We start from the raw sequence: 13,647 nt of genomic DNA on the forward strand, positions 1-13,647 counted from the left end.
CAGTTCCAAAATAAGAGTAACAAGCAACATGTCCACCAGCCGCATCTTGGCATTCACTACATTCACTCAACTGGTAACATAAATCATGTTAATTATAGGCAATGACAAGATGCAAACCTACTATCCTGCTCAAGATATGTATTTTTGACGTGGCCTGCAATGTCAGACAAGCTGTGTGTTCTGATCTACTTTCTGTCTCTGGTCAGTTCTCCAGCTGCAGCCCATCCTAACAAAGGCATCTTCAGCACAGATGACTTCTTAACTGCCATTCTGCTGCCTCACACATCAGGCATGCGTGATGGAACATACCTTCCTTGCTGCCTCATAATCGGTGCATCTCTGTGAAAGTGACTGACTGCCTGCCAAAAGAATGTTGGCATGATGTGTTAAATTCAGCAGCAGAACTAAAAAAATTTTTGCCAGGCTGTTTCTATTCATGCTGCACAAAAGACAGAACCTCCGTTCCATGTCCAAATCATTCGAAGTCTCAGGGGCCAAACTAGGCAAGTCAGCTTCACCACTGCTTTTGGAAAGACTAGCAGTGTACTCTTCTTAAATGCTATGCTGCATAATGAACTCAAGGCATTTCAAAAGCCTTTCAAGTTAAAGCCCTCTCTTCCTCAAAATTCACAGTCTTCTATTCTGTGCCTTCTGCTGCCAGTTAACCTTGCCTTACCTCCATCCACATTTCTTTCTTATTCTCTCATTGTAAGTACTGTATAGCTAAAAGTCATTTTTGATGCAGTCTAGCCATGCAGAAATTGCTGTCCTCTAATAAAGTCTGACGAATTTTACAATGGGCTCATTAATTTTAAAAAAGCCATCACTTGTAAATCCATGCACACAAATCCCATGCACACAAGCAAAACCCAAGCATCATTTATAATCCTGAAAAAATTAAACAAAATATTTAAAAGCCTGACATCATTAGTTTTTTCTAGGGTAAGCATTTCTAAATATGCTGTATTGCAGCACAATGAAGGGGACAAATATTAAACTGCAACAGAGAACAACTTTTTCATACAAGACCAGACATCATCATAATCTTTTCCAAGCCTTTATGCTTGATGGAATCATTTTTCTCCATTAATGCACTTGATGGAGAGCTCACAATGGGCTCTTTTTGACTACTCCTTGCATGGATTTCTCATCAGCAACAGACCACACCTTGTTCTCACGAGGAATGCATGCTTTCCAGCTTATCTACAATGAAAATAAAGTGGCCACTGCTGATAGATAGTCTCAGCAACTTAAGTGTTCAGTTTATGCTAACCTCAGCTGAACTGGCAATCGAAAAATCAGTGTTAAAAAATAAGTTCAGTACAACTACTAAATTCTGCTCTTGAGTGAGTTGGTGTTTAAAACTTGATCACAGCAGTCAACTGGAGATCTGGAGACAGTGTTAAACTCATTTTTTAAAAATGCTCCACAACTATTGAGAATCAGCAATCAATTGCTTACACCTTGTAATCAGCAACAAACAATCCCTACTCTGAACTGCAATTTACGTTTTAGAAAAAATCAGTTTAGCAAAAACAGTACTGAAAGTTCAAACATCTTTATATACAAAATTGGAAACATCAAGTATGCTTATTTTTCAGAACACCACTCCTTTAAAAGGGCACTCTCATTTTGCAAGCCCATACATGCTGAACACAGTTTGACAAGTGTTATTCTCCACTTTTTTTTTTAAGTAAACTGCAGTCTAGTATTGAGCGTATGAGAAGTAAAAAGCTATCATTCTCAAAGCTGGATACTGTACTCCCCTTATCCAGAGGCCAAGGAAACTTGGCATAAGTGATTTGCAGAGAACATAAGAATATGCTTTACAAGGAGTCAGATCATTGGTTCATATAACTCACTATTGCTGACACTGACAATCAGCAGCAGCAATTCTTCAGAATTTTGGCCAAAAATTGTTCTCAGTCCTACCTAGAGAAAACGGGGAGGAACCTAGGATGTTCTGGAAGCAAAGTACATCAAGCTACAATTCTACCCTGAAGAGGGTGACACCCACAGCACCTGCAAACTAGGAAGCCATGCACTAGCCACTTTCTCCTGACAGTGCATACGTTTGAAAACAAAACTGATCTGTTTCCCCATAACCAACATTATTAGTACGGATCAGTGAAAATCTCTTCTTGCTTCAAAATTATTGTTGTCTATGATGTTGCATCATTAATAATTATTCCCAGAAGCCTGATGTGCTAAGGCACATTGGTGGTATTTCATGCAACTGGCAATTCTAGTTAACATGAGCTGAAAAAGCATGGTTTAAGCAATCCTATTTTTTAAAAAAAATTCTGCAGAATACCAGTAGAATGGTAACAAACTTCCAGGAAAAAAGAAGCAAACAATAATTTGGTTTCTGGCTCTAGGACCAACACAAAGATATCTCTGTTCCCTCTGGCATCATGTGGAAAGTAAATGCCCGACTTACATCTTGGTTTCTGAACAAGGGAACCTTTGGAGCACAGCTGGATGGAAAACATGCCTTGGCTCTTATCTGACCAATCACAAGAAATGTTGCAGGGGGGGGAACCCTGCCTCATGGGGCCCACAACTCAGAAGCTGTGGAGCTGTCAGAACTGAAACCTGATCCTCTGAAATAATGCAAAATGTCAGTCCCACCCACAAAGTTTAAAAAAAAAAAAGAGTGGTTTCAGTTTCCTGGGTTTCTGAAATAGTCACATGTGCCCAAGTACAGACCATCATAAATCATCAGCTTTGTGAAAATTAGATGAAACTTATTCTGAGTAAATAACAAGATTCAAATATGACTACTTGGGTGTGTCCGATCTTTAGGCTTTCTCTTGCTTGAGTTTTACTCACAAAACACTTTTTCTTATAATACTGTTCTGAGCACTCAGTAGTGCAATCTCTCAGTTGCCTAGTCATCAGTGGGAAGCAGCAGTTGCCTCTTGACGACTGGAACCAACAAACTCAAAAGCACAGTACTGGGCCACAAAAAATTCATAATCACCTGCCTCTGTCCACTTTCAAATGCTAAGGCTCCCTTCAGGCAAAGCAGAAATAGTTACATAGCCCATATGGCTCTACAGGTGGGGCCTTGGTATCCGCAAAGGATCTGGTCTCCCCCAGATACTGAAAACCATGGATAAGGAAATCCACTGTTTCAGTCCCTTTAAGCTGTGCGCCAGTCATCTTCAGAGGGCTTTCTGAAGCCCACAGAGGCTGTGTGAGCTCATCCACAGACTATGAGGGTTTCAAAATGGCCATTAAAGCCAAAAAAACACTACCTCTGGTATCCAGACAGAAACTGTAAGTGACATTTTTATGCCTTATAAGACATTCTGAGGTCCAGGGAAGCCCCCGGAGGGAGTGCAGCTCCAATCACCTTCAGACGGTTTGGATTGGGCCAAGTCTGGCTCAACGTGGGTCCGGGGGACCTGCATTGAGCCAGATTTAAGGATATAAAATCCACGGATAAACGGATTCCACCTGTATATTGCCTCCTCACATCAGTCATGCTGATAACTCTTCTTCTGTCCCAGGGGAGCATGAAAAGGAAATGGCTGTCATTGCCACTGCCACTTGCCTCCGATTCAAACCCTCCCAGGTCAGAGCCAAGCACCAGCAGTAGAAAGTTAGGGCCCAATTCTATTCAACTTTCCAGCGCCAATGCAGCCCCAACATAAGGAAACACATTTTCCCTTACCTTGAAGGGGCCTCTGTGACTTCCCCTCTATAGGATACATTGCATGCTTCATTGGTACAGGGGCATCAGTGCTGGAAAGTTGAATAGGATTGGGTTTTTTATATATGCTTGGTTTTCCTTGGAGGGAGGAGCAACTGGTACTCCAAGGGAGTTCTCCAAAGGAGAAAAAGGAGGACTAGGAAATCAAGAAGTGGATAGGTAAATCATTAATTTTTTTTATGATTTGTACAACAGCGGCATGCTGGGTTTTGAACTGAAAAAGACTGAATACAATTGTTTAGTTCACAGGTTAGATTTTAACAATTAGTACTGATATAGTAATTTGCCTAAAGCCTCAAAACATTTTACATCTTTTCAAAAACAACTGAACACTTTAGGGAGGGGCTGTAGTTCAGGGGTAAAGCACATGCTTTGTATACAGAAGGCCTCGAGTGCAACTCCCAGCATCTCCAGGTAGGACACAGACATGATCCTGTTTGAAATCCTGAAGAGCTGCTGCCAATCAGTGCCAATAATAGTGACCTAGAACCACCAATAAGCTGACAAAATACAAGGCTGCTTCCTCTCTTTCTGACATCATTTGATAGGCAAGTAGTTTTATTTTCCTCAGATAAAAGGACAAACATTTTAAATGCTACATGAACTCGCTTTCAAAGTTTCATCAATACCACGTTCTGATAAAAGTCACAAATTTTGCTCTGTTAAATGACCAAGGAAAGCACTTGTGCTTTCACTGAGTTGGCAACCCTTCCTTCTTAAAAAAAAAAAAGCCTCAGCATGTTCCACCCACTTGTTGTGTCATGCTCTACTCACCTCATCCTCTGATGTCATACTGACAAATGCAAATGTGGATGTCTAAAAATAAGTCATGTCAGGGTAAAGTGTTACTTTTAAAAAGTCTCCACCCTTTTAAAAAAATAAACGTTCCTTCCTCATTGTGGACCACAATGACATCACAACCTATCACAGATGCAAGCAGAATGAAAGCCAGCATGATGAGACTTCCAGTTGAGATCTCTCTGCACCATGTATTTAGAAAACAGGACAAAACTCTTCCCTCTAACAAGTAATTCTGGAGTTTGGGGAAAAAGAAGCTACATTTGCCTCAGCCCAAGTTCAATTACACACAACTGTTTCTCCATTCTATATTTTCCCAAGTTAAATCATGAGCTCTTGGCAGTTAAAAAAAAAAGAGAGAGACAGTAACTCTGCCACAATAGCACTTCACACTTGGAGAGGCAAGGCTGAAATGAAATGTAGATAGGTCACCTAGGCATACACATAGAATTTCTTTAAAAATATATATATTTTTGTAGTTTCGTATAGACACTGGAAAGAAACAACTATTATTTTAGAGCATTTCACCTCCACAATTGACATCTTTAGAAACACTAAAATAACTTTAGCTGTGCCTTTCAAACCACTTGTGTTGTTAGCACTCAACTGTTTTGTAAGTTTCCATTTCCTGATTATCAGGGATGAGAATAAATGTGTTGGTCATAGCAGTACATAGCAGTACAGAAGGATGTTTAAAACCAAGTTGTGGTGTGACAGTTAATTATAGTGGACCCTCGGCATCTGCAGGGGATCCATTCCCAGACCCCCTCCCCTCAGATACTAATTTCTGTGAATGCAGAAAGACTTCAAATGAGCTCCTAGACATGACCAGAAGTGCCTTTCAGTTGTGTCCAGGAGGTGATCTCACAAGGAGGCCAAATGTGGTCTCCCTGGGTCTTAGAAGCCTCTTGGAGACCTCTGAAAGGGACTTTTGGTTTTTGCCAGAAACCAGAAGTGCCTTTCAGAGGCCTTTAGAGGTCTGAGGAGGAAGGATGTGGCTTTCCCACATCTCAGAACACTTCCCAAACAAGACTGGAAGATCCTTCCAGTTGCATCTAGGAGGTCCTTGAGGCCCTTCTGACGTGAAGTCAACAGCCACATTGGGTCAAGACCATGGGTGCCAAACCCGCAAATGAGAAGGGCCGACTGTTTTTGTTTTTTTAATATTAAAGTCCAGAAGATTAAACGCCCAATCCAGAATGGACACTGGGACAACATCTATCATACCTTAAGCCTGTCCAAGCAATGCCAGACCAACAATGCCACGCCTGTCCTGGTCCTCACCCCAGAGTCCATAGAAACACCGACACAGCATCTGTGGTGCGTTCATCAGCGGAGGGACTTCTACACTGGTGGAGCTGTCATTGCATCAACATATGGGGAAATACATAGCATATCTTGGGGATAAGAATGGGCCTTAAATGACTATTTCTGCCGGAATAGGTCAACAGGATTCAATGTTGATTGCTACATCTGCAACATAAGCCAGTGTGCCAAAACCACATGTTCTTGTTCATGGTCAACTCCACCAACTCATGCCTAGCTGGTCAGGAGAGTAAATAGATAAAAAAGGCTCAGAAAGAAAATTTTTAATTATTTTCCACAGCATCAACTTTTCCAAGCTATTTCACATGAATGCACAAAGACCTCAAATTACAGCAAGTAGTTTCTATATAACACCTTGCTCATGGAAGTGTTTTTATAACTGAACCAAAAGAATACATTCAAAATTTTCTGTTAGACTTGAAATCAATGTGGATTTTATTTTGTACAGAAAAGATCTATGAGTAGAGTACAGCATCCCTTCCAGTTCCTGATCACTGGTCACTCCTGGAGAAAAAAGTGTGGATTTCAATTCTGAAGGAATGTTTTCCACGCTCAGGCTCTGGTGGAATCACTCTGAAAGCAGTCCTGAGCAGCAAAACATTATCCTGGAAGAGGACTATCCTGGAAGAGTCAAATGAATTCTTTTCATTTATTTCTATGAAGAAGGCTCTGTGTGTGTGCGTGTTCATGTTCCATTGGGACTTAGTTTCAGTTCCCGTCTTTCCAACAAGGACATGAATTATAAAAATCCCACACACCCACTGTCTAGACTGCCTGTTACCAAAATTACTATTGTATTTCATTACATGCTTCCAAATGATAAAAGCGTATTTCTTGCAAAGCTGACTATTTAGTGAAAGATGAAAACTTGTGACTTTACATCAGCTATTTTCAACAACTGTGCCATGGCGCATTGGTGTGCTGCAAATGGTCTGCGAGAGTTTGGAGAAGGGTCATATATTCATGGGACCATTGGGGGATGTGAGCCCCCTCCCCCCCACCAGCAGTGCAGTGTGCCTTGTCAATTGTCAAACAACTACTGGTGTGCCTTGATAAGTTTAGCACCTTTTCAGTATATCATGAGAACAAAAAGGTTGAAAATCACTGCTTTAGGCTGCAATCCTAATCACACTTTCCTAAGAGTAAGCCCCATTGAACAAAATAGGACGTACTTCTGAGTAGACCTGGTTAGGATTGTGCCCTTAGATACACAGCACCATTTCAGCACAGATGTATTAAACTGCATGCAACAGCGCACTTCAAAAACAGAAAATTCAAGTAAATATTTGCCTGGAGTAGTCCAAGCTGAAACCATCCTGAACTGCCCATCCACACTGGAACAGTTCACAGTACACAGCTGCAAAATTAAAGTTACCCTAAATTTCCAATTATCCCAGGTTCAGCAAGATCCCAGTTCAAATGATATCTGCTTACTGCCAGGCATTTTTTTAAAAATCTTGCTCAATTAGACTACATTCATGATAAAAAGATTGCCTCAACTGATTGGCATGGATACAAAATGTAATTTTGCACTATGCTAGACACAAACAGAGAAAAATCATCATCCTGCTTGTAAACTTCCAGAGCTACCTGGGCAGCCACTGAAAGAAAATGCTAGACAAGAGTGAGCAAGACAAATCCCATGCTCTTGTGAAAGGACAATATTCTGAAGATTCCTTAAAGTACATGGCAGATTTAAGATCTAAAATACGGAGATGCTGCCAAAAACTACAACTCCATGTCAGGCTCTCCACTCCCTCACCATAGCACACAACAAATTTCTTTGTGTCCTGGTGCAATTAGACTCTGGAAGTGGGTGGGGAAATGTCTCTACAGAACAGGGGTGGTCAAATGTGCTTAGTGTAAGAGCCACATATGATAAACTTCAGGTGCTTGAAAGCCACAAAAGACATGTTTGAGAGCCGCATTATTTAAGAAGCATTAAAATTCTTAAGGGAGCAATCCTATTGCACACTTGGGCTGGCACAAGTCCCGTGCACTGGCCCAGGACTGTCACAAACTTGCTGTAAGGCACATTTGCGCAGATTTGGGAGCCGGGGAGGCCGGCGCAAGGACGCGCACCAGCCTCTCTGCACCAACATGGGCGCTGGTAAGTTTGCACCGGCCTTTCCAGGCCAGTGCTGGGGACTGGTGGGGGTGTGGGGGGGGGGTAAGGAGGAGGCCTTTGGGGATGGGGGAGGGCAGGTGGCAGACATTCCCAGGGGTGGGCAGGTGGGGAGCAGGAGGTGGAGCCAGGATTCGGTAGTTATGCTGGATCCTAGCCCCGTTCCCGGGCAGTGTGGAGCAGCTCCTGGCTGCTCTGTTCTGCTCGGATCTGTGCCACCTCATCAGATGGCACAGATCCAAGTAGAACCATTGGGGCCGCTGCAGCACAACATGGGGTAAGGGGAAATGTTTCCCCTTGCCTTGGGGCGAACCACAGCCATCCCCAGACTTGAATACCTGAATACTGGCAGGTCTGCTGGCCTGCCTGCTCCAGCACAAGTTAGGATGGGGCCTTAAATATATTTATTCACCATAAAAATTAAACTCATGTTTTAATCCAAATCCAGTGGATTCTGTGGCATGAGCCACATGCATCTCTTTGACATAAAACATGTGGCTCTGAGAAATATGTTGGCTGAGCTGAGCTCCTTTTTGCATCACAATTCATATAAAAAGTGGATAAGAAATTTTCAAGCTTCATAACTATTTTCTACATAAGAATGCCATTTTTTCTGATAGGCCTGTGTTTTTATAATGCAAAGTAGTTCCTACAGCCTGAGCAGTCCTGACAAGCTCTTGGTGCCTATAAGTTATTAATGTCAGGAGTATCCCCTTAACTGATGCAAACCATAACATCAGAAGCAACTGTAAATGGAAGTCTGAAATCCTTCCCTTGCACACTCTTGGAAATGTTTTAAATGTACACTAGAATCAAGTGGGATCAAAAGGCAACTGGTATATTGCGTGCACACCCATGCTAATGCTATTGCTACATTTGGGACACACAAAACTAAAACTGCAAAAGAGCAAAAAATGATTTATATAATTAAGGACAAATTAGTAGAAAAGCCTCATATTTCTCATTAGCGTTAAAGCAGACTGACAGCTTTTATTACTTATCATCATAAATTCTTATAATTTCTTCTCATTAAGCTACAAATTGCTCTGTTAAACTTAGTAAAAGTCATGCAGATAGAAATCCACAAGATCCTGAGATCAGGTATGCAAGAGCAAACCAAGGACTCATTCAAAACATCCAGGGGAACATGGTCTAATAAGCTGAGCACATCAATGTCATCATTTCTAGTAGGATTTGCAGGAATTCAGCACTTCTTCTAAGAGAGCCAAGGCCAAGAGAGGCGAGTCAACCACTCACTTAAACATTTAACCAAGGTTTCAACAACTGGTAGCAGGTTGAATCTGATCCTTCAGTTACCTGCAGTGCCCTGGTAATAAGGTTACTATTGCTATTGTCCCACATTCATGAGGGACAGCAAGGCTATGGAAGAGCAGGGCAAGAGGCATGCAAAGTGAAAGCATGTCAGAATCCCTCCTGATCAGCTGGCTGCTCTACACAAAGAGTATATCCGGTTCCTCCAAGATTGCGCAGAGAACTATGGGCGCACTCTCACATTAGGAGTCAACATCCATTCTTTCACAGCATTGCCACCTGTCCTGCAAATTGAGGAGAATGAGTGGAAGCAGCTAACATTACAAGAAGCACCAGAGGTTGGGAGTAGCAACTTGACCCTTGACCACTCATCCCTTGCAACAATTAATTACCAGCTAAGGCCTCAATTTCCCAATGTTTTATAAATCCTAATGTTCTTAAATCCTAATACTTTGGTTAAAGTTATACTGTGAATCTGGCTGCATACTTATTTTATTTTTATACCACCCTTCCTCCAAGGTAAGGTAGGAGAGGCTGAGAGATCGTGACTGGCCCCAGGTCATCCAGGAAGCTTTGTGACTGAGCAGGGATTTGAACCTGGATCTTCCAGGTCTAAGTACAACTCCCAAACCACTAGACCACCCTGGCTTCCACCATGAGACGTACTGGTTCCCACACATATACATACATGACAGAATTTGGCTGCACCTTAGTGGTAAAACTCATGCTTTGCATACAGAAGGCCTCAGATTCAATCCTCAGCATCTCCAGGTAGGGTAGAGATAAATTCCTGTCTGAAACACTGGAGAGATAGTCCATGTTAACAATACTAAACTAGATAAACCAAGGTTCTTAAGGCAGTATAAGGCAGTTTACTATGTTCTCACATTGCAGCCTAAAATTGGGATATAGTATTATCAAGAGTTGCTCCATGCTGCTCACATTGTCCTTCATGGAACTTAACACTTACTGGACAACTTAACTGGATGGACTGTGGCCAGTGTCTTTCATACAATAGTTTCTCAGGCTGTCACCAAGATCTGCAACTTCTTTTGGAAATAACCAGATGGATTTGGGGGGGGGGGGGGTTACTAAAAATAATGATGTAATAACCAATATGCCCAATCAGATTATTTGAAAATCAGTTTCCCCCCTCCCAAAAAGGGCGGCTTAATCCAGTACATAACAAGAACCAACTATGTACTGGATTGCAGCCTCTGAGGTATCAAAATTGGTATATCAACTTGCTTCTAAAAACATGCTTTTAATTCATTTTTCTCTAACTTGTTATTTTCTCCTGAAGTTATTACAATAAAATTGTAGCTTTCAGAAAATATAATTTAAAAAGAGTATTAGTTTCCCCCACATTTAGCAACACTGGGAAAAAGGAAACAAGAAAACACGCTGTCAGGTGCAAACGTAGCATTTATCTTTGAACGTACTGTATTCATAAAAAGCAAGACATCATGATTGTAAAATCATATACCTACCAAAGTAGTCAGCTTTTGGACAAGCATCCATCTCCTGCTCCAGACGCTGGGTAAGAGCTTCTAATTTTAATTCAGCTGTGGAGGGCCCTTGTTCTTGTGGTGGAAGGAGTGTCTGACAGGGTAATTTTATTTTTGAAGAAGTGGAGGTTTCTTGGTGACCAGAGTCATGCTGCAGAGTGGCATTGGCCTCTTTAAAAGGAGATTTTGGAACATCAGAAATCATTGGCCCATGAGAAGTTACACTGATGGAATTCTGCTCAGGACTCATGCCAGATCCTGCACAATTAGGTCTGTGATTCTGACCATGAGCTACAAAATGGCCTGTAGGCTTTGGGTGCATGTTGGTTTGTTGATAGCCTACACTTGGAGGTAGCAGAGTGGGAAGTGAACCGGAAGCTGAAAGCTGAACGTTATCACTGTGTCTTGATGGTTTGTCACCACTGCTCTTATTCGGGGTGCCAGAAGCCAGCATTTCTAGTCCACAGTTTGGGTGCAAATGACCAGAGCTGCTCAAAAGAGCCTGAGACGAGGGTGTAGATGAAGCAGACAATGAGGAAGGCCTGGGCTGCAAAAATCCCACAGGCAACTCATCACCAAACCCAACAGAAGAGGTTGGAAAGAAAGATGGTGATCTCTGACAAGCTGGACTTTGATCATATCCCTGACTAAGCCCTGGGCCTTCACCCCCACTCTCCTGACTTCCATACCCGCTTTCAGAGGACCTGCAAGTGCTTTGTGTTTGCTGGTAAGGGTGGAAATCTGCTTGAGGTTTTGTAGGACTTCTCTGCAGTGAATCATGATTAACATCTGACCATAGGTGGGAGCCCTTGCTGGATTTCAGGCTGGGAAACTTATCAGCATCTCTTACCCAACCTTGACTACCTGTCCGATTATCACCATTATTGGGTTCTTCATGGGAAAAGGAAGAAAAAGGTGCCTTAGCATTACATGGATTCATCTGTCCAGCTCTGTGATAACCATGTCCTCCAGAAACTTCAGAACCCCCTTGACTCTCACTGTATCCATAATCGCCGCTGCCTCTCTTCCCATCTTGATATAACTTTGCTCGTTCTTCATTAGGAGTTTGAGGCTGGTTTGGGAAAGCAAGCTGATGTCCTGCGCACACTGTAGATGACACACCCAAAGGGGGCTTAGCGATATTTTCTCCCGAGTGCCGCTTATTTGTTCCTGCAGAGCCTCTGGCAACAGGATGGCCTGGCATCTGATGCTGAGGACCAAAACCAACCCCACCATTTGGAGCTCCAGAGGCCGCTGTCATCAGCTCCTCTTGTTCTCGCTGTTTCTGAAGGTGAATCTTGGCCATTTTTGTCGCAAAAACCCTTCTGGTCTCTTCAAACTCTGGGTTGTTCCCAACTGCTTTGTCTACCCGAAAGAGACCATCTTTGGAGGCTTCATACATATTGAGGTCTTCTATAAACTTACTCGCCTCCAGACCCAGATCATCATATTTATCCATTTTTTAAAAATATTATTAACTCATGCGACACGCACACTGACAAACAAGCACAAAAGACCAAGAGGGAGAAAAAAGTGCCGGAGTCAATCTGAAGATTTCCACTTTAAAAAAAAAGGTTGTTTACAGCCTCTAAAAATCCTTTATACACACGGTTTTTTTTAGATGAGAGAAAGAAAAAAGCTTATTTCAAAAGCTGCTTTTGAAAACCAGGTTGCATCTTCTGTGGGTTGCACAGGATAACTTGGAAGTGCCAAGGATTCCCAAAATGACAAGTTCCAACACTTTTTATGGAAGTCTCAGATGGGTGCAAACGCCTCCTTGGCTTTCGCTTGGGTAAAAATACCTGAATGACAAAAACAACAATTTTAGCCGGAGTTTCCCCTCACGCCACCACACACCTCTGCAGCACTGTCACCATGATCATCGCCACCACCAAATGGAAATTGCCTCCTCCAGGTTAAATAGTAAGCTTCAGGAAAGGGACAAGCTACAAAGAAGCCTTGTTTGGGGGGGGGGGGTCTGTATCAGGTCACAGGTTTGGACAGGGCTGCCTGAGGGGAGGCCACTGTCAGGGGAGTCCACAGGAAAAGCCCCCCAACCTGAAGGAAGCAGGACCAGCTTCAGGAAAGCCACTGAGGAGGAAGGAAGCGCGCGAACCTCAGACTTCTCCCCCCCCCCGCAGCACGCACGTCCTGTCCCCACACACCACACACAGCCTTCAACTCGGAAAGAGGGTTCTTTCCTCCTCTTCCCCGCGCCCCAGGGGTGCCCTCTCTCCCCTACCCCGGGGGGCAAAGCTGGTCCCAGCCCAGCCCGCGCTCCTCTGCGGTTCCCGCGCCAGGCTAGAAAGCGCTGCCGCGCCTCGCCCCGCGTGGGTTGGCCCGGGACGCGCCACGGCGCGCGCGAGAGCGCCCAGCCAGAGCCAGCAAGGCAGCCCTACTCACTGGAAGAGTTTCGCCTCCGCGAGCAGAAGTTCTTCTCGTGGCACTCTGGCCGGCGGCCGGGCTGGGAGAGGTCACGCCGCTTGCAGGCGGGCCACGGCGCCGCTCCCGCCCCGCTGCCAGCTCAGGGCCTCGGAGGCACTTCGGCCTCCTCTTCCCTTCCTCTCCTCTTCCCTTGGCCCGCTGGAGGAGGAGCAGCAGCAGCTGCGGTAGATACAGGAGGGGAGGAGCTCCCAGCAGGTCCCGTTGAGTTCGCAGCGTGGTGGAGGCAGCCCGCGAGGCGTCCAGAGCTCAGCCCGCCAAGTGTTCCAGGACGAACGGGCTCTTGCGGCGGCAGCAGGGCGCCCACAGCCCTGCTCTCCTCCGCTGGACCAGCCAGCCTGGAAAGGAACGGCGCTGTTGAGCCCTCAAGTCTGTTTTCAGCGCCAGGGCTCAGACCCTGAATGTCCTCCAAAGTGGTTCCCAAACTGTGGGTCGGGACCCACCGGTGGGTCACCCCA

At 44.1% G+C, this 13,647-nt stretch overlaps 1 protein-coding gene across 2 annotated transcripts in view; it reads right to left on the reverse strand.

Annotated features, from left to right (window-relative positions):
• The window catches only part of LIMD1 (LIM domain containing 1), a 44,698-nt gene extending 31,329 nt beyond the window's left edge, over positions 1-13,369 (reverse strand). Inside the window, exons 1-2 of one of the 2 annotated variants that reach the window (XM_066628063.1) lie at positions 13,151-13,369; positions 10,730-12,549 (exon numbers count right to left, since the gene is read on the reverse strand). In XM_066628063.1, the coding sequence (XP_066484160.1) occupies positions 10,730-12,206 (1,477 nt within the window). In that variant the 5' untranslated portion in view covers positions 12,207-12,549; positions 13,151-13,369. The remainder of the gene's footprint in view (positions 1-10,729; positions 12,550-13,150) is intronic. The other variant, XM_066628062.1, reaches the window with a different exon arrangement.
• Positions 13,370-13,647: the final 278 nt, after the last annotated feature.

This window comes from Tiliqua scincoides, chromosome 5 (assembly GCF_035046505.1).
Source record: "Tiliqua scincoides isolate rTilSci1 chromosome 5, rTilSci1.hap2, whole genome shotgun sequence".
NCBI lineage: Eukaryota > Metazoa > Chordata > Lepidosauria > Squamata > Scincidae > Tiliqua > Tiliqua scincoides.